This window comes from Chelmon rostratus, chromosome 4 (assembly GCF_017976325.1).
Source record: "Chelmon rostratus isolate fCheRos1 chromosome 4, fCheRos1.pri, whole genome shotgun sequence".
NCBI classification, from domain to species: Eukaryota; Metazoa; Chordata; class Actinopteri; order Chaetodontiformes; family Chaetodontidae; genus Chelmon; species Chelmon rostratus.
Genome location: NC_055661.1, coordinates 12,530,445 through 12,552,199, shown reverse-complemented (window position 1 = coordinate 12,552,199; position 21,755 = coordinate 12,530,445). Strand labels below are relative to the sequence as shown.

The 21,755-nt window shown below is 41.3% G+C and overlaps 1 protein-coding gene across 1 annotated transcript; it reads left to right on the top strand.

The window, feature by feature from the left end:
• The first annotated feature begins 14,292 nt into the window (after window positions 1–14,292).
• rab3ab (RAB3A, member RAS oncogene family, b) lies at window positions 14,293–20,512 on the top strand. Its single transcript, XM_041934849.1, has 4 exons — window positions 14,293–14,529; window positions 17,671–17,789; window positions 19,424–19,548; window positions 19,710–20,512. The coding sequence occupies exons 1-4, from the start codon at window positions 14,305–14,307 to the stop codon at window positions 19,898–19,900; spliced, it is 660 nt and encodes a 219-aa protein (XP_041790783.1). The 5' UTR covers window positions 14,293–14,304; the 3' UTR covers window positions 19,901–20,512.
• Window positions 20,513–21,755: the final 1,243 nt, after the last annotated feature.

Genomic DNA, 21,755 nt, shown 5'->3' with positions numbered 1-21,755 from the left:
TAGATGACATCCATGATGTCGCATTACTGCCACCTTCAGGTCTTAAAATAGCGCCCCGTAGCTGTGTCATCATTTCTTGTCTATCATGTATACATTTCCTGCATGATATACAAATATGCTCAACTGTCTCAGACTCATGCGCTGATTGCAAAGCCCTGTTGGGTGTTTTCCTATGATGAATAGTGTGCTGTTAAGGTTGCTGCGGCCAATTCTCGGCCTGCTTAACTTGACTTGCTATTTACATTAAATGTGTGAGCGCCACCCTGTGGTCTGGAAGAAACAGTTGTCAGAACCGAGCAGCATATTCTGAGGACCATATTTAAGGGACCCTGGTGTTTCGCGACAGCACCAACTAGCGAGGTGGGTGATCTCAAAACTGCAACTGAGGCAGTAGTCATCCAACCACTACTTTCTGTCCTGCAAATGAACTTGGTTGATAAGAGTTGCATGTTGGTCAATTTGTGTAATTTGAATTATTAACTCATTATCTAATTAAATTAAGATGAAATCACATGCTATTGCCTTTGTGGTCACTAGATACTAAGACACAAGGACGACTCAGGGGACCGATTCAAAATTTTTGATATAAATATGACTAAAATTGATAACAAGCTCAGTGCCAGTTTTTAGTACTCGATAGTTTTCACTGCTTGAATCTAAGTTTAGTGTGGGGACCATTATGGTCTCACAGCTCCACCTTGTGGCAGGATTAGGCATAGCAGTAACTCGATCTAGGCAGCCTGTCTGTTATTCAGCTCAATATAATAACTGCGTTCAGTGGTTTGTATTATGTTTTTATTATCATTATTTTGTTTGTATTCCCCCATTTTCACAAACCACACCCACAGTCACAAATACAAACGTAAGCTTGTAACAAAGGTATTCCTGTACACCCTGTCAAGCCATGAATTTACCATTAAAGTTTTCTAGCTGAACTTCTCTGCTATCTGTGATTTGACCAGTGACTTCAGTGGTGGGTGGTGATTTTCCAGGACCCAAGCCATTTTCTTTCTTTCATGCTCCTTGGAGCCGGATCCTCGGCTGACCACTGCTGAGGATGCCCAAGTTAGAACAGCATGGAGTGCATGTCAGGAGGCACTCATCCCTCCCCACACAGCTGAAAGACTACAACCTCTCAGGCAGAATGAACAGGAAAGTGATGAAGAGGAGGGCACACTGGGCGCTGAGTGCTCAGGATCACCTATCAGTCAGGACGATTTCCTCTCTACAACAGGGCCCAACTGAAGAGGGGCTCTGTCTGACTGCCACTTGGGGAGTCATTTTGGGGGTTGACTGGTTGGCCTCTCCGTTTTGGTACTCAGAGCAGGAGCGCTGTTGCCTTCTCATGCGGCCAAAGTGCCCCGAGCTTCCTCCTCAGCTCCACAGAGAGCTGCTCTGCACCTGTGTTATTCAGGTCACTGTCAATCTGTTGGGTGAGCCACTTGGTCACAGTATGCCTTGGATCCAGGACTACAGGGCGGATAACATCATTCTCCAGATCTTGACTGCACTGCAGTCGACCATCGACTCATATTAGATGAGGTAACATGTCACATTCAGGAGCCAGTGTGATCAAGGAGCTGGATGAAGGGACTAGTTTACCAGCTGCCAGGTACTGGACTTCTTCTGTAAAGCTGAGCTTTTGAGTGGAGCCCACATAATGAGTTCTGCCTCCTTGAATTCCTCTGCCATGGGAGCCTCCTCAGCAACCAGCAGCTGCCCTTTAAAGATACCTCATGGTCACCTTCACATGTTCAGTGACGCTGCTAAACTGTCCACTCTAGACTGGGCTGCTAGGAAGGACACTTGCACACACGCAATGCAAACAATGGATGAACTGTGAATGGAATAGCACCTAAAACTTGAGTAGACAGTATCATGTATTGCTGAAACTCTCATCTTAGTGCTCCAATAAAACTGTTAGGACTCTCCTCAAAAAAAATAAATAGTGGCATCGCCCCTAGTGGCTGGGGCCCCAAACAACCTGTCCTGCCACACATACTCAGAACATAAAACTTCAGAAGAATGTCACAGGACATGCGCAACTTCTGTTATCCTTTGTCCTGCGTCTGCTGACAATACATTACTGATTGATAAATGCATATTTACCTGCATCAGTCTGCAGGTATGTTTCTGTCAGAGGGGCTTCTCCCTGTGGTCTGTCTCTGTAAATCCTGAGAATTCTGAATAGGGCATAAAACTATCCTTTCACCATTTATATATATTTTTCCCAATTTTTATTTTTCAGATATATACGATGATTATTGTTCCATTCCAGCTGTCTGTATCTTACTGCAGGACATCTAATTGTGTTTTATGATGTATCATTGCAAACAAATTGTTGCTACTATTTCTTATAATATCTGGATTTGGATAGGTGTCCTATTTCTTATCAAAATTAGCTTTATATTGGTCAAAGTGATCTATCTTATGATAGATACAGCATGGTATTACTTAATATAGTTTATAGTGACAGACATTTATTTTAATCCCTGTATTGAATTGTAGCCTATTCCTATAGGTTAATATTAAAAGGCTTTTGTAGTGATATCTTTACAAAAAACATAAGACCAGTGTCTATTATTGGGTGGAAATGGCAGCAGTGGTTACAGCTGACCCCCTGATCAATAATTCAGTCTCTCCGGCAGCGCTCATCAATAATAAATGACAGGTTGAGTATTTGAGGCGGAGTGCTTTAGGAGTTTGCTACGGCACGGCTCTGGATTCGACAAGCAGGCTGTCAATCTACCACACGCACTCCGATATACCGCCCACCTGTCATTCATTAACGTTGTCTTTCTGGTTGCATAAAGATGGCGATTACAGAGAGACCGGAAAATGATTTCTCTTTCAAAATAAAACCGTTGAATCGCTCGTGTTCGGCTAGTGAACACAATCGAGTCACTTGAGTCACCATCCGAAAAATACAAGAAAATGATAAAATAAATAAATAAAAATCGGGTGCTGTGGAGTTGGTTAAATAAACTTACCAGACCTCCGTGGCCTGCTTCTCAACTCCGCCGAAGGCTGGAGGCTCAGTGCCAGCATTACACGTCCAAATCTATCGCTAACTGTCGTTGAGTTGCATTGTGGGTAATGTAGGCACCCGGTTTGTCTGTCCATTATGTGGCAGTCAGTGTATTAGGAGGGCAATGTTAAATCTGTGAAGTAGTCTTGTGAGGCATTGAAGACATTAAGTTACTATTTTCATCCTTGATGTGGTCGTATTTTGTTTATTAGGCATATTCTGGGACAGGCTATTTAGGCTTTCTATCACACTTTATTTGTAAAGTGTTTTCAAAGTGCTTAACAGGTGACTGCCAATGATAAGACAGTACAAATATAAACATAGACAAGTGGTAAAATAATACTAAATACTGTAGTTCATATAAGCTCACAGTTTGTCTGCAAATCAACACTACCAAATGAAATTGCATTATTTAAAAAAAATAAAAAAAACTCACCTTATTTTCACCTCACAAAAAAGGTAAACCTCATTTTCAACGGCTTTTATTTTGGAATTCGTACCCGGATATTGCGTTGTACAACCTTTGTGGTTTGACAGTGGTGCTGTTTCTGCGGGTGCTGGACGCGGTGGATAGCAGCCGGATAGAAATCTATAAAGGTGGGATTTCTGTCTATATTAAGATATTGCATTGACACACATCTTATCTTTTTATATACTGTATCCTGTATTGATTGTTTGTGAGCGCTTATGTCTACATATTAAACAAAATTAAAGAACCTTTGACATAAGATGCCTGCTGTAGAACAGCTGTTTCCATTGTGAAAACCATTAAACGGTCTTAGCTGCATAGAATGCATATTTATTCGTGTTATCTGTGCGGATGGGTGTGAAGGCTACTGGTTTAGTGGATCTGTGGTTTGACTCAGGGCCTGTCCTGCAGGAAAAGGCGTTTCACACCGTCCGATGGTTTAAATCAGGAAAATGGGTCTAAATCGGTCTGAGACTGGAACAATAGAATAAAAATCAGACAGTTTAAAATCCAGTCATAGAGGAAACGAGAGTAATCATATTAGTTTTGAATACGTACAATCATTAGTAATTTTCCAGTAATATTTTAATGATTATTATCATTAAATAACCTTAAGTCACCAGTGAGAACCATGGACTCGCTATTATTCCGAGTATCTGCATGATTATTTGCAAATTATTGGAATTTAATACATCAAACTTTAAGCCATATTGAGGGCTGCTGTGTCCCTGTAGTAGGGTAAGACATTCAGTCCTAAACCAATCAGCTGTCAGTCAATCAGCAGATCAGAAACAAGAAAAAAAAAAAAAAAAAAAAAAAAAAAAAAGCTAAGAAAAACGAGAGAAACTATATATTATTGACTCTCTTATTCAAAAAATGGAATAATATTGGCTGGGAGGGCCCAGCGTGCAATAAGCCTGTATAAAAGGTCTCAATTTCTTAAATGTAGGTTTCATGAATGGATATTGGCAATATGCAAAGAAACATTTTTGTTCAGAATCTGTGAAGTTTGAAACAAGTTGAGTTGAAATTTGAGTCTATAGATTAAAGGCTGTGTGTGTGTGTGTGTGTGTGTGTGTGTGTGTGTGTGTGTGTGTGTGTGTGTGTGTGTGTGTCTTGTGGGTATTAAAGAGAGAGACAGACAGATCATGCATTGCCTTTCATCTGCCTTCATCTACTGTTTTTGGAACTCTACAGCATTATACAGGGTTGAAAAATGTGTGATAATGTAATTATTGATTCAACCTAGTCAGTCAGCAGTTGGGCCTGTTAGAATTAATCAACATAACACAACAATACAAAGAGCTACGCAAACATTAAGATTTAAAGTCTTGATTGTGGTGCTTCAGTTTTTGGTTTTACATGCAAAGACTGCAAAGTTTCGTGTGTTTGAATGAGTCTGAATGTGAGGCGACATTCAATACCTTAAAGAACTGCTGTTGCGGAAAGAGTTGGTGTCAGTGGGGACTTTTATTGTCTCACAATAGTCCAAAAGTGAGATGCTTGTACACACTCATAAGAAAAACAAAAGATCTCAGAAAGGGAAACATGGAGGCAATAGTTTTTGCAGGTTTTAGAACATCAACAAGCTCAAACATTAGAAAACATATTAGCTGTCAACAGTTTTAAGGCCCAAGCTGTTTTAATAACTGGAACTAGCTCTTAAAAAGCTACATCAAAGCCTATATTGCCATGTGGGAAACACAGATTAATAAGTGTCAAGGACTTAATGCACAGACAATGCACAGAAAGAAAAAAGTTTAACTATTTCTACAACAGCACATGTAAAGAAAGGGATATTTCTGGAGTAAATTTAAACTGGTTTACAAACAGAATAATCCAACATCGTCCTGGATTCACCTGCAGACTCAAGCAGCAAAGAACATCTCCCACATCCTGGCTGCTGCCCTCTCTGCTTTCTGTTTGCTGTGGAGAAAAAAAAAAGAAAAAAAGAAGAGATGCTATTTTTAGCTTCCCCTCCTCTCATCTGCATCCCCACGCTTCCTCGAAAAGAAGGCACGTGATTGGAGGAAAAGGGGGAAAATGCCGTCTCAGGCAACCTGGCAGCAGGACAGCAGCTGCATGAAAGCTCTGCTGCGTTACTGAGGAGACATCTTCTCTGTTTTAGTGCACTGCTGGTTTAAAGCTGTCTGGTAATGTGGTGATAAATGACAGGTTGGGTGAAAGGACACTATAATTGATTTGAGCTATATTTGTACACGAATCGGACCAGTTAGTGTTTTAGTGGTCCAGTTTGTGTCCTGCTTTTCCACCCTGATGAGAAGACAAGTATGTAACACTGAATATTTTTTAATATTTTGGCATCGGAAACACTGAATACTTCACATTTGTTTAGCGTAGGAAGAGAACAGCACAGCAGACAGTGAGAAAAGAAGCAAGCACCAGCAGTTTGCCCAAGGGGTCAAAGGTCAAATGGCTGCTGAATTCACTTTTAAACAACAGCAATAACCCCTCACCCCTCCCAGAATAATAAAATTGATTGGAGTTTTACAAGCCTCTGGACCAGTGTAAACTGGATTAGGCTTGAGTGCTTTCGAATGGGAACATCCTTGTTTGAATCGTGCTTGATTCAGTCTAAATATTTGATTGCTCAAAATCCTGCTGGTTTCTCTCATTTAGTTTAGATTTAGCTTCCTAGTTGTGAGGCTGGGTGTGAAAACACAATTTTCATGTTCGTTAGGACGTCTGAGAACCTTTTCCACCGTCTGTTCTCAGTTTGGAGCTCTTCTTCATGTACTGTACTTCATTTCTTTTCCACCACCGCCTCTTCATTCTATAGGCAGCACGGGAACAAGAAGCATTTGCGTGCTTCGTTCGATTTGTACAAAGTTCAGTCTAACCTTTGACCTTTGACCTCTGAAAAAGCAACAGTCACCAGCGTCCAACTGATTTGATGGAGAGGGTGGATTGACCCCTCGATTAGGAAGTACTGATGATGATCGTATGTCCTCGATGCTGAAGCTCATGCTTGTTTCTCCTATACTCAGTGTGCAGGTTCAGTCAGAATGAACTGAGCACTCCTGTAGTGTCTTTTGTTCGAATGGTGGAAAGAATCCTGCTTTTGGTTTTTAATAGATCCATTTAAAGTAGATGCTGGAAAGAAGTTACTGTCGCTGATTTGCCAGTGGTGGAATAAGATCTCAGATCTTTGACTTTTACTAAAGGTCTTAATCATGTGGAATGATCCACTTCAGAATAACCTATAACCGGATTATAATTAAAGATGCATCAGTATGTTACATCATTTTAAAATTGCAGCCAGTAGAGGTCTAGCTAATATTAATTTAATTTACATACTGTGAGGCTAGCTTGTGAGTTTCAACAGTCTTATCTGATGTTATCCTATAATAATAAATTCTAATTTATTTGTTGAATATATTTTGTACTATTAATCCAAATCAGGAAAGTAACAAGTGAATCAAATATATTATTTAGTTATCGAATAAATGTGGTGGATTAAAAAGTACAACATTTGCCTCTGAAATGTCGTGGAGTGGAAGTCTAAAGTGGCAGAAAAAGGTGTTTTAAGTGAAACTCTATTATGCTGTCTGCTCTCTGAGTGTTTACATTAGCCTTGTGCAGCTGAAGACACCTCACCACACCTCAGCGAGTTTCTCAATAACTGTCTTTAAGCAGGAAGGTGTTTGGATGATCTGGGATCAGTCTAGGATTAGCTGTCAGTCTGCAGGAAGCCACCCAATACTGATTGAATGAGCCCAAGGAGCTGGCTGCAGCAGCACTTAGCTGTGCATCAATCCAGCTCCCGTAGGACGTCAATCTCCTTTAGGTGACAGCTTTAGAGGGGCGCTTGATGATGTCATCGTCCAGCTCAGAAACTCACAACTCTTAGTCATGATTGAATTAGGATAAAAAGACAACACTTCCCCTGGTGAGAGAGGCAGAGGCTGAAGGTGTAACTGCTGCTTCAGTGGAGATGGATGGATGAGCAAAACTCCCTTTGGCTTTCTCCATCGTTTCAGGGCTTTCAATCGTTATATGTAAAATATTTCTAAAAATGCTCTCGTCGGTGCTTAGGTGATCAAAGAACCTCGCTATTTTTCCTTCTGTGATATCAGATTTTTCTTAGTGACTCGAACTTAACAGCAGTGAGGTCAGAGATGTGGACTCATCAGCTCTCTCTGCCTACAAAGGCCCAAATATTTAAAGCCTGATGAAAACCATGTCCCTCCTCCTCCACCTCCCCTACCTCCTCCATGATGGAGGAGCCGAGTTTTCCTCAGCAGCTAGCCTCAGTGTCCATTTTGCCGTGTGTGTCCTGTCGTCTGGTTTGAACTCTCAAATCATGTCCCTCCAGACAGTCAGTCTGGTCTCAGGATCCTGATTCTAATCATCAAACCACAGGAGATGATTTTAATCTCAAACTCAATTTGATGGGACCTTTAATGTGGCTGAAATAGTGGGATTGTGAAATGCATAGAGGTTTTTGAATTTCCTCCTGCAGCTTTAAACCATTTCCTCACTTTGACACACCGGGAACTACATATTACAGGGAATCAAAAGCAAGTTAATCAGTATTAATGCAGCACACCACTATTGTTATTTTTGTCTCAGGACCCCAGTCCTTTATTTAGACTCACAAATGATGTCATGCCTGACAGGCAAACATAATTTAGGATGACTTTGTTGCTTAAAATTAGATTTGAGGATGTATTTAGAGATATCTGTCAAATAGCTGATAACACTGATGGTTATGTAGACAAGACTTGGTTGGTCCCGGTGGAGAAGCAGGATCATGAGTCAGCACATTTGGTACCGAAAAGGACAAACAGACAGAGAGCTCAGAATTAAGAAATGCAGAAAAAATAATGCAGAAAACTGTAGAAAAGCAAGCAATATATGTAAAAGTCCACTTGGAAGTATGTAAATGGAATACAGATGGCTAACATGTGTAACACATGTTACAGTTACTGTCACTCACACATTTTCTCCTTATGTGGTAGAGCTGAAACAATGAGCTACTTAATCAAAAAGTCCAGTCATTTTTTTAAAAGCAAAAATACTAAAAAAGCTTGGAAATGGTGATGTTTTTCACTATTTTCTGACACACTGACAAGTAGTTGCCCTCTTAGAAACAGGGCTCAGTAGCTCAGGGGTTAGAGCACTTGTTGCTAGCGGTTGCTAGTTCAAGTCTTAATTTATTTCATATAAATGTAATGTATAGTCTTTGTACAGCTGATGATCTCTTTAAATTGTGAATTGTAACAAAACCCTTGTGTTATGGAAGCTCTCACAGTGCGGCACACCTGACCCGTAGCTTTGTTCACAGGCGCTTTACAATGGAGGCCAAATGAAAGCAGCAGCAACGTCCTGCAGCCGCCTGAAAGGCATTTGCATAATGAGTCTTTGTTAATTACTTCGATATTAAGCGCACAGGCCTCAGTCTGTAAGCTTCTGTATCAAATTAGAGTTTAGTGAAGGTTAAGCCAACTCTGGTCTCCGCAGCTAATCTCTGAGAGGCAGAGGAAAGGCTGCAGTGATCTCACCACGCCGTCGCATACAGCAGACACTCAGCGGCCTCTGTGACAATGTTTGACAAGATCCAGACTTCCAACAGCGGCCGCTGATTTTTAACCTCCTCTAATCGCTGCTATTAATAAATGTCACATGCTTACATTTTATTTGTTGGTATCAAACCAGCACTTTGGTCCAGAACAAGCTCAGTAAGGAAATGTGGGGAGAAGAACAGAGAAATAGTGGTTCAGAGTGGGCAGATATGGACTGCAGCGAGTAATGGTAATGCACAGGAAGAGGTGACCCTGCACTCACTATGAAAAAGCAAAGACTTAAAGAGCACACTCTAAACTGACTGTAAGAACGCAGCTTGAAAGTCTCTTTCGAAGTTTAAAACTTGGTCTTATTTCCTAATGTGCTGTGACACCCCTGACTCAGCTGAAAGAAAGTCGTCGATAAAAAGCACACGGGCTGAAATATCTGCCGAGCTGAGTAGACACTTTGGTGCGGCAGTAACACGAGCAGATACATTTTTAATAAGGCTGGCCAAAGACGAAATCGAACACCAAACCCCGACTGTGATCAAGTGAGATCTCACTTCCAGCGGGTTTGCTTTAGTCAGAGCCAGAGGAACGATCTTTGTCACATTGTTGGGTTTATGATCTTTGGGTTGCAGGGGCAAAATACAGATGGATGGAAATTTAAAAACATCTTAGCGCTTTTAATTTAAAGTTAACAATTTGACATTGACATAATTATATTGTATTTTGATCAAGCGCCACATAAGACATCTCAATAAATGTGTTTCTACTCACGTTTTTATGCGCAATTTCAATTTACGCTGAATAAAACCTGAGCAGAAATGCCAGAAATGGCACCAACTGTTCACCTTGTTGCGCTCGGCTCCTATTGTTTCCATTCAGCTGTAATAATGTAATACCAATTTGTATTTTCTTTTGCTGATTTCCTGGAAATTCAGTTACAAGTAGTGCTACATTTGGATGGAAACTAATAATATCCCATTTCACTCTTTAGTCTGACAGCATCAGATTAGCAAACTTTTTTGTGTGGTGCGACCCTTTCTAAATCAGTCATGCGTAATTGGTAAATACTGAAGTTATAGCTCGGCTAAGTTCAAAGCTAGTTCAGCCAGCACCAGATCTCAACCCGACCAAACACCTGTGGGAGAATTTGGAGCGTCGTGTTTGACAGAAGTCCTCACCACCGTCATCAAAATTATGGAGTGTATTTGGGAGAATGGTGTTGCGTTCACAGCCTTGAATTTATGCCAAGAAGTTGTTCTGGCAGCTCGTTGTGGGTTGACACATCACTAAGAGTGTGTTCTTTTTATTCTTTTTAGCACGTCAAACTAAAATAGCTGAACAAGAACATTAGACCATATGTCTCAAAATACGTCTTTTTCTGTTTTTCTGCTAAGAGAATCATGTTTGCTCGAAGGTGTGGCACTCTTTGAATACTGTTGGATCATCGAACTGTGTGATGGTAGTACCTCCTGTCCCTCCTCTGTTTGTTAATTGTTAGAATTTAGCCCGCTGTTTGATAATTGTGGGTCAGTTCGTTCACTTAGGATCCTGCAACATTTGTGTCGGTGTGGATTACGCTCTCACCCTCAGTGAGTCACACTGCAGTTCACTTCACTGCAGAACACTGACGCTCACATTTTCAGTCATCTAAAAGGCTCAATTGGATGCCAGTCAAGTTCAGCAGCGTGGTTTTTTGATAGTGACCACGAGTTAAAACGCTGACTCTTGACAACCCTAAATGTTTAAATGTAAATCATGCAGCCTTTTGAAGGAGCTCCAGGCTGCAGATTTGTGAGGAATTATTGACGTCACAGGCGGAGCAGAACTTATCATCAACCAAATAAGAATCGACAACTGTGCTGCTGCGTTTTCAGATGGTCTCAAAGCAGAGACCTGAAAAAAAAAATCCTCTTTATGCAAAAAATGATCAAAACCATTTTTGTGTGATTTCTGGCTTCCTTATTCTTTTTGAACTCCACTTGTCATGTTGGCTGTAACAGGTTTGGTGAGAGCTTTAACTCACATCTTTAGCTGCCCCTTTGCATTAAAAAGCATTGGTGTGTTGAGGAAGGGTCTGTGCTTCTTCATTATTTAGCAAGCACCTCTGTGTAAAACCGATAGGCCGGCGCGCTGAGGAGGGTGCAGTTGTTTTGTTTGTGCTTTATTCCCTGAGAGTTCTCGTGTTCCACTGCAGCTGAGTGGAGATAACAGTCTAAATATAGAGCAGGGTGCAGGGATTCAGGCCTGTGGGCTCAAGTCGTTGTGCTCTTAAGGGTTTGGAAGGTTTTCTGAATCCTTTTAGCTCTTGTAGCTCTGAATTCTTGTACCCCAGTGGTAGCTTTTGCAGTGACATACCAGGTTTTTCTATTGAAGCTTGAATTAAGCTGCCAGTATGCCTCTTCAGAACTGCTTGTTGGATGCTTGAATAGCCTCGGACGCCCTCCCGCTTTTCCAGCATCAGATTCGTGGGGCTGCATCCAAACACGCGGTGTTATGGGTAACCATAAGTTTCAAACACTTAACTCACCACAATTATGGAGATTTATGAACTTTAGCTGGGACTAAGTCATTGTGGCTGGGCAGCGTGAGGCCCTCACAGTTTTAATGGCAGAAATCTCAAAATGAGTCCTAAGTAGTCCCCTGGAAATTCATGTAGCTGCTGTAGCAATAGAAGCCAGAGTGGATTGTGAGTGTGTAGGCTCCTAAATCTAAAGTGACCACTGTCTTATACTTACTTCTTAGTGGTGTCATTGCTGGTGTCAAACTACAGAACGTCTCTCGTTGACTGTAACTTCAGCTGCAAGCATGAGACGCCTGCCGTGAAGGAGTTGTCGGCATTTGCCGGCTAAAATAACCCTCTTATGATGCTTATTGATTATTGCGACACAGAGCTATTGATGTTAAAATACGCATCCAGCTGGTGAATATCAAACTCCACACTAACTTAGACTTGGTGCTTGACCTGCAGCTGCTTGTGCACTGAATCATTCCTCTCACATACTCAGCTGATTGTGACTGATTGTGCAATTTGCCTCCAACATTTCACCAAACTGAGACTCAGATGGGTTGTCTGCTTTCCCCTGACATTGCAATATGCTGCTGTGATTAATTACCAATTGGGCACTGTTTAAGCTTGACTAGTTAATCACAATTATCTGTTATGCTGAGTCTTAACAGATGCTGACAGAATCCTGTCTTTTGTCTAAACACTCATTAATTATATGACCTTTTCTATAAATTAACATGTCTCTGCTGTTTGCTTCTCGGAGTTTCTTTGATTTAATTTTATTAAAGCGTGTTTTTCACTTATAACTTTAAAGGAGATGGTCATTAATCCAGAGAGGGCAGACTGCCTTTGGTGGAGAAGTGCCTGGATGGAGGCTTGTGGCTCTCTGCTACATACCACATCTGTATCTGAATCAGCAAGAATTTCACCATCTTGCCAGTTGTTTTCTCAATTGATCACTTAATCATTTTCTTCATAAAATGTTGTAAAACACTTAAGAACTTCCCACAGCTCAGGGAGTTGTATTCAGATAACTGGTTTTCGAATCTTCACACTGAAAACTATAAAACTGCGAACATTTTTGCATAAAAGTGACATCAGTTATCAAACGAGCTGGGTCATCACTGTCGTTGCAGCTCTACACCTCATTTTCTCATTACTCACATCATACATGTAGTTTTCCCTTAAGCTTTATCAGATCAGCAACGTGTCCCAGCATCCTCACCTTTCTGCTTCCAGATAACCGATTACAGATATTCTTATGTTCTTAGTCAGTTATATCAATATCTGTATATTTACAGTGTATTTTAGTGGCTTTTTGGGATCAGATTGGACATTCTTGCTGATTGCTTTGTTGCTCATGATTTCTGCTAATGATGTAGTATTATATTATTATAGTATAGTATAGTATTTTGACTTTTTAAAAGAGCAACTAGAGTACTACAGATTGTCGAGGACAGTCTCTCTAAAATCTCTGGTCCTTTGGGTTCTTTTAATGAAGCAATAGGAGAAGTTGTTGAGTCCCCAAAAAACAGTTTTATTTTAATTTATTTTATTAGCAGAATATATGTGTGTAATCAAACTTATCAAAGTATAGGAATATGACCCAAATATCCGTCAAGATAGCATAGATTTCAATGTGGAAGCAAATCTCTGACCCTGAAGGAGTGTTAAAAGAGTGTGGATCAAACAGAAAATTCAAGTTTGTACTTTCAGTAAAGGTCACTGTCATCTATTTTTAAAGCACTGCCACCAGAGCTGTAGTGGGCGGGTGTGAGATCCTGTGTGATCTTGACCCTGACCATCACTTGCACTCATACACACAAACCACAGTACACTGCACAAAGCATATTCTCGTTCAAGCTCAATTTTGCAGCACATTACAGATGTTGTAAATCATTACAAAAAATCACAGGTAAGAATGCATGCGTGTGTTTGGCGTGCACTGTCTGACGCTACAACAGCATTACGCACATCCAACAGCATTATGCACAACTTTAACAACTCTACTTCAACCCACAAAATGATGCACAACTTTAACAGCATTATACACACCAAACAGCAATATTTACGGTAGTCACATTTCATCACTTTCAGGCAAAGCCAAACAAAATAGCAGCTCAGAGACATGTTGGCGCATTTGAACATGGCAGCACTACGGGAAATCTTGCCATGTTGTGTAATTTAAATGACAGAAATGGACACCAAAGGCTAAATGGAATTACATGAAAGGCCCTTGTCTTGCTTTCTTGGCAGCAAACTGAGCAGCAACATCTGTGTAATTCATCTCAGATGCAACATCCTCTTCGGTGGATGAAATAACGAGCCCACACAGTCTGCACAGTCCGCCCCGAGACACTGATGTACGCAAGTGGTTCATTTCTTTCAACTTTGAAATGTTGTCAGACTTGTGCATTTGTGTGAAAGGGGTGCGGAGAGCAGTGAGGCCGGCTATGATGTTAAAATAGTCTGGTATGTAGGCTCTGGATTCAGGGCAGACTCATCTGGGACATTAACCCAGGAAGCAGTAATCACACTGATTTTTTTTGTTTTTCATGTGACCTTTATTTTTACTGGACAGACAGGAAATGCACTTTGAATTATGTTGTGTAAAAACAATGCATTGTGAGACTCATTAGAGGTGTGAGGCCCTGTGCAGTTGCACCACTTGCACACCCTGTACAACACTTACGGCTGCCACATGTAGAGGTCACAGCAGTCATTTGACTAAAGTTCTGTTTTCCTCCTCCACCTCTGTCCACAGATGGCCTCAGCAACAGCAACCTACGGGCAGAAGGAGTCCTCGGACCAAAACTTTGACTACATGTTCAAGATCCTCATCATTGGCAACAGCAGTGTGGGCAAAACCTCCTTCTTGTTCCGCTACGCCGACGACTCCTTCACACCGGCCTTTGTCAGTACTGTGGGCATCGACTTCAAGGTGAAGACCATCTACAGGAATGACAAGAGGATCAAATTACAGATCTGGGTAAGACAAATGTGTTGAGGAATTATATGAAACTAAGATCTATAAACACGCACAAGCTTGAGTGTTTTCTTCACACACGGTTGTTGACCATTTCTGCGCTTTCTTCCATTGCCTGCAGCTGGTCAACACCATCCCATACATCTGCGTTTTCACCTATGACCTTTGGGCCACGTGTGTCCACCTTTCTCTCTGTGCTTCCGCCATGTGTGTGCATTTTTCTTTTCTATCCTCCGCATATTTCTAAGATGAATCAATTGGATGACACATTTGCTGAAGTTGTCAGAGGTTTTGTGCACTGCAGTGGCCGCACAGGTAATGCTTACAGACACAAAGTGACTGCTTGGTATGCTTCAACCAAAGTGCATGTTGGACAGCTGAACAGTGTCCGAAGCAGTATTATGCAAACTGTCCTCAGATCACATTGCAGCGCCGTCTTCTCTGCACCCTGCATAGAACACAGTAGAATAAAAGGGACAAGGGACCAAAAGGCAGTTAGCAGTGATGTGCCTTCAGGAGCAAACACTGTGGTGTTTTGTTTTTTTCTGAAGTTTTGTTGCATCAGACTCGTGTTGACTCTGGAGGGTTCACAGGAAACACAATCATAGAGCAAAGAGAGACAAGCTGTGAGAGCAGACTCCCTGAGCTGCAGGAAACAATCATAACATCATTTCCACCTTTACCACACGTTCTGCAGCTGACAGAGCGGTGATGGTGGGAGAGCATTTTGTGTGTGTGTGTGTGTGTGTGTGTGTGTGTGTGTGTGTGTGTGTGTTGCGTCTGTGTATGCTGTCTCTGTTGTCAGCCTTTGCCATGTCTTGCCTCTGGTAAGGAAGACACGATCAGCCAATCAGAGCATGAGAAACGAATGACTGGGTGCTGCTCTCCCCTCCCCCATTACTACACATCTATCCCTTCCCCTGCACACACCCACACACACACACACACACTCTCTCTCACAAACACACACACACACACATGCATGAAATCCCCATCCCCCATCTCTCAGCATTTCTCTCAGCTGTGACTCCACTAGTGTAAGAATGAAAATGGTTTTGAGTCATGAGATCAACATACAGTATGTATATTTATTTCACAGTGCTAATCCTATTTATATAGAATTATGCTTAAATAGTCTGTCATATGAATATTATATCACTTGAAACATTTTTCATTAAACTGGCCACTAAACGGCTGCATTCATTGTGTAATTTTTTTTTATCATTGATTAATCTGATTATTCTTTAATTCTTTAAGCACTTAGTCCATAAAATGCAGTAATAATGAAAATGCCCATCTCTATTTCCCAGAGCCCCCTCTCCAAATGTCTTATTTTTTGTCCAATCAACAATCCTAAACCCAAAGATATGCAATCTATGATTATATAAAACAGAAAGAATCAGCACATTGTCACCTGTAAGAGGCTGAATAGAGCAAATGCTTATAGATGACTTAAATGAATTGTTTATCAATGTCATTGACAATTTGTATTATCACAAGTCAAATAAGACAGAATCACTTGTTTAATCTTGATAATGGCACAAAACATTTATATCTTGTGTGCACACCTCAGCACACACTAGTTTTTCAGCTCTTATTTCAGAAAACCTCTGATGTCTTGTTTGCTTTCTTTTGGGTTCCCTCCTCCACCCGTGCGGCTGCAAGCTCCTGTCTTACAAAGTCTGAGTTGGACTTGTGCTTCATTGAATTAAATCAAACTTCCTCATGAAAACACAATGTCCTCACAAGTCCAAGAAGCTGGGAAAATGTTACAGCACCATCACCTGTCATAAACAACAGAAATAAACTGGAAATATGCTGTTTATGTTCCTGTAGTTTAGTGCTTAAAGGAAGAATAATAGCAGATATAAATACAAGCTTAGCATAGTTCACCCGTATTACACTATTTCAAATATACAGAAACTGTTCAATGATAACTTCAGTAATATCAGAACACATATAACTTGATAACAACATAAATAATTTAATTTTTAAGTGGCTACAGCTCAAATATGTTTAAAAAGTTTATTTTCCCTTCAGGTTCTTTCAATAAAAATGAAAGCATGAAGAAGACCATTTCATATCCTCAATGACTGTTCTTCCCTTCTTTTCTCACGTATCCATGTTTAAGCGCCTTTTAGTTTTGCACACAAGCTGTTCGCTCATCTAAAGCCTTCACGACTTTAGCTGTTTTCAGGGCTCACTGTGAAAGACGAGCGCTCCGTTGTGTCCGTTATGTAACACCACTCAGTGCTACCTACACTGTCGTTTTAGGTATAGAGCTGATGCTCTCATCCTGAGCATCCTGCAGCACTCTGAGAGGATGAGCAGGCCCTAAACTGCAGAACATTAAAGCAAGCGATATGGAGTTACAGCTGTCTAAAAATAGATGATGGTGATGAGAATGATCGTGTGTTGCTGATCAAACAGACACATTGATGTGTCCAGGAAAAGAAAAGCTAAGAAGTGTGTCTGTGTGTAGTATCTTGTGCTTGTGTGTAGATGTTTCAACATAAATGTAAGTCCCCAGAACATCTAATAGCAGGTAGACAGTGGCTGTGATATGCTGTGTCTGTAATAATAGGAAAAACAGCAACCTTTTTCTTTAAGTCCCCCTATTTAGGATCCATAAGCAGCATAAATGGTTTATAACACACTATAGTGCAGTTATGAACAGCAAAGCTGGGGATTCTGCAGTGGATGTGCTTGCTCCTCTGATCTCCACACTAACTGCAGAGAAACACTGGGATGTAATTCCCTGAGCATTCATTAGGGCTTAGACTGAAATTCAACCTCACCTGGATTTGTGTCCGAGGAGAGCGAGCTAGGGAGGAAGAGGCAGGCTGGCAGCAAGCTGATGAAGTGCTTCCTGCTGGCAGATTTAATAAAACACGAGAGGCCTTTTAATATACTGGTTTTACTGGAGCACATGGGATCAGTGCGTCAGTCTGACATGTTGAATGTGAAGTCTGACCTTTGTGTATGTGTATGTGTGTATGATTGTCTGGATTTGAAGTTCTGTGCCCTGCAGTTTTCACCAGCCAAATTCATTGAATGAAAACACTGAGTCAGTGGTGTGTTACCTGCCAAAGCAGCTGGAAAAAAATTGTAAACTGCTGCTGTCTTCTTTTCTTTTTCATCCAGGACACTGCAGGCCAGGAGCGTTACCGCACCATCACCACGGCCTACTACCGAGGAGCCATGGGCTTCATCCTCATGTATGACATCACCAACGAGGAGTCCTTCAACGCCGTCCAGGACTGGTATGTGATTGGCTCAGGGGCGTGTCACATGGCTGGAGTGTAAATTGAGAGCTGTACCTGTGAGAGGGAGTGCTGTGTGGGTGATGGGGATCAAGTGGAGTCTAGATAATCAGCTCCAGCATGGAAACAGATGGAGAGATACTGTAGATCAGGCATGTCCAAACTATTCCATAAAGGGCCGTGTGGCTGCAGGTTTTCGTTCCAACCAAGGAGGAGCGCACCAGGCCAACCAATCAACATCAAGGGATCCCTTTGTTATCAGCTAAACACTGAGATCAGCTGATTAATTGATTCCAGCCTGGTGAGCTCCTCCTTGGTTGGAACGAAAACCTGCAGCCACACGGCCCTTTATGGAATAGTTTGGACATGCCTGCTGTAGATTGATGAACAGAGCAGATGATCCGGTTCAAGTTTCTGCACGTATTGTTTGTTTCCCCTGAGTCTGCAGCAGAAGCTTTTTGTCTCCTGACGGGACTTTGGCCCAGTGTGTCATCTCTGCTGTAAAGTTACTCTGATTGTCCTTACAGAAAAAAGTCTTTCAACTTAATCCTGATTTCATCTTATCTACACTACTGCAAAATTTTAAAGTGAAGGTTTTTCTTTCACTGTCCTTTCATCCTTTTTCTTTTCATCATACTGGACACTGTTCTTGTTTTCCATCAAGAGTCCACTTCCGGTTTAAGAGGACAAAACCACAAATCTTCTTCACTGCAAAAAATTAGACTATAATAGCACTTGTGGGGTATTTGGGTCTTCAAAAAAAATGGGTTTTAATAACACAAATTCAGCATTGAGCAGTGGTGGAAGAAGTACCCACATCTTCTACTTAAGGAGCAATAGCACAGTATAGAAATACCCTGCAGTCAAAATTGGCCCATTTCAAAATAATGTATATAATATTATTGGATCATTATTTTTGAAGCATTAATATGATATGATGCATATGATGATGCAGTTGATAAAGGTGGAGCTCATTTTAATAACTTTATATACTGTAGCTTGTCATTTATCCCCCCAGGGATCAGTATGGTCTAATCTTATTTTTCACATATGATGTATTTGTTTGTTTATTATATTTTGTGGTATTGGTCTGAAGAATGAAATAAAAGTACAACATCTCCCTCCAACGTATAGTGAATTATAAGCATAAAGTAACAGAATACTTCGTACTTAAGTACTGTGCTGTAGTAAATGTACCTTCCACCACTTACAATGAGATCTGCTGCTATGGCTGAGCAGGACGGCTGGCCAATGAGCACACAGGAGGAGAGGATGAGGGAGTTACATGTGCGGTTTGTTGGGCAATATTTTAACACAATACTTGTGTTTTGCAATTTCTGAGACCACACCTGCGAATCACACCATCATTCCTGTTAAAACACATTTCATATTCAGTCTCACAGTTCCAGCTCTCAACCTTGCTCTCACACTCTGATTTTGGAAGTGAAACCAAAGCCACCTGTAGGTTTTTTTCAGGATCAGGGTTTGTAAGTATGTTCAATCACTGTGATCCAGAAAATGTAGCATTCTGCTGCACACACTGACTAGAGAAGGAGTAATTCAGACTTCAGGGCGCAGTCAGCTGCAGTGTGATCACAGGCTTTGAGTTGACTGCTGGGCGTGTTGCTTCCCAGGTCGACTCAGATTAAGACGTACTCGTGGGACAACGCCCAGGTGCTGCTGGTAGGAAACAAGTGCGATATGGATGACGAGCGAGTGGTGAGCGGAGATAGAGGCCGGCAGCTGTCCGAACACCTGGGTGGGTTCATGGTCTACACACACACGCAAACACTCACAGTTCATGTCTGCCATGCTTACACCTGATTTTCACCAGGTGTACTCCGTGCTATGTCTACACCCTAAACTATGCAAATGTACAGATGACCCCTGACCCTCTCCCACACCCCATCTCCTCTCCAGGTTTTGAGTTCTTCGAGGCCAGCGCCAAGGACAACATCAATGTGAAGCAGACCTTTGAGCGCCTGGTCGACATCATCTGTGAAAAGATGTCTGAGAGCCTGGACGCCGGAGATCCCGCCGTCACAGGGGCCAAACAGGGGCCCCAGCTGACAGAGCAGCCCGCTCCTCCTCATCAGGACTGTGCATGTTAAAGCTGACTACTCCCCCATACCCTTTTCCTCCCTCTTCTTCCATGTCCTCCTTCAGCTGGACCCCAGGGCCTCTGGTCCATACTCCATCACCCCTCTCACTCACTTTCCTGCTTCTTGATCTTGATTCTTGTTTTTGATTTCCAGATCTTTGGTTGAGGGCCACAAGAACCAGGGTGACAAGTGTCTGAAATGCTCTGAGATGTTCGTGGAATAGTGCTAGAGGTGTTTGTTTCTGGTCCCTCCTCATAAAGGAGCTCAAAGGTGTCGGGTGTCTTTGATCAGTGTGGGTGTTGGTCTGATGCCAAAGCAAGTTCAATCAAACAGGAGTTTTCGGACTCTTAGCAGCCCAGGTTCTTAAAGGTCTCCGACCCCTCCTCTGTTGTCTCCCTGTTCTTCAGTGTGGTTTTACAAGAAGGATTTGACGGCGTCTGTCCTCAGAGTGCCATTTAAATCCTTCCCATGTTTACAGCACTTTGTTTCATGTCAGTCAAATGTCAGCCTTGGATATGGTGACCAAGAAGGCCACAGAGGAGTTAATGAGGGAGGGGTGATCCAGCTGAAATCTGCTCCATACTGATGTGTTACATTTCTTATATAAGTCTGGATACGCACAGAATCAAACAGGATCTGTGTGTCATTTGTTGTCTCACCTGGTATCTAAACATGGATATTTCAGGCAAGTGTTTTGTTTTCATTATTCATCTTTTTATTATTCATTATCCTTTTTTAAAAAATGTTTTTACATTTCTTTTTTGTATTCTGGTGTCCCATTTTTTCTTTTCATACATTAAACACCGGGTGGGGAAAATATGAACAAGATAGAGCTAGGTAAAAAAAAAAAATTAAGAGACACATTTTATTTAATTCTATTTATTTCAAATGTACATATAAATGTTGTGCAATATATATAATATCTACAGGTATGCATTTCTGGAAATGAATTTTAAAAGGAATGAAGTTCTATGAGGATAGTATCAAATATAAGAGGTCTGTGTCTGTGTAGGGTTTGTTTGGATGATGTGTGGCAGCTCGTCGTTTCATTTTCTCGTCAGTTTGGTCTTATGCTGCTTTCCAAGAGACGTTGCTAAATCAGAAATATAAACTTCCTGCCGAGGAAAAAAATGCAGTGGAATGACCCTTTGAGTCTGAAACATGTTAATCATCCTCCAAATCCACCCAGTGTGATTTCCAGCTCTCCTGCTAATGAAGAGAAACATTTTAAAATGGCTCTGGCAAACGTTTTGACGCTTCTTGCCTCAAGACGTTTTTGTTCCTGCTGTCACTAACAGACAATGTAAAAATGGGAGGATATCTGAAAAGCATTTTGTGCAGCACAGCGGTGCTTGCTAACAGTGCTACATACTGATATTACAGTATTTTACAAATCCTGCTGGTGTCTGCAAAGCACTGAGGTTCAAATTATATCACTGTAACGTCTGATGGACTTGAACACAGCAGACTTTTCATTTTCATCTCCCTGATAGCTGATCGGTTAATCACAACTACATTGTCAAATGTCAAATTTTCCTGCAACAATAATCATTCAAACAATTCACCATTCTCTAAAACATGATGGAAAGGGTTTGGAGGATGCAAACAATTATTATTAATATTTTTTGTTTAGATAATGTTTAGATCATTTTACGGTACTTTGCCTTTATCTTAATAGTCTGACCCTAGAGAGTGAAAGGAAACAGGAGAGAACAGGATGACATCTGATATGCAGTAGATGCCCAGCTGAACCAGGTGTGTTGTTGCTATATGGCATAAATCTTAGATCACCTGTCCACTAGGTCAGACAGGTTTGGTTTTACCATCACTGAAACTACTGGCAGTCTCTTACCAAGTAGTCGAA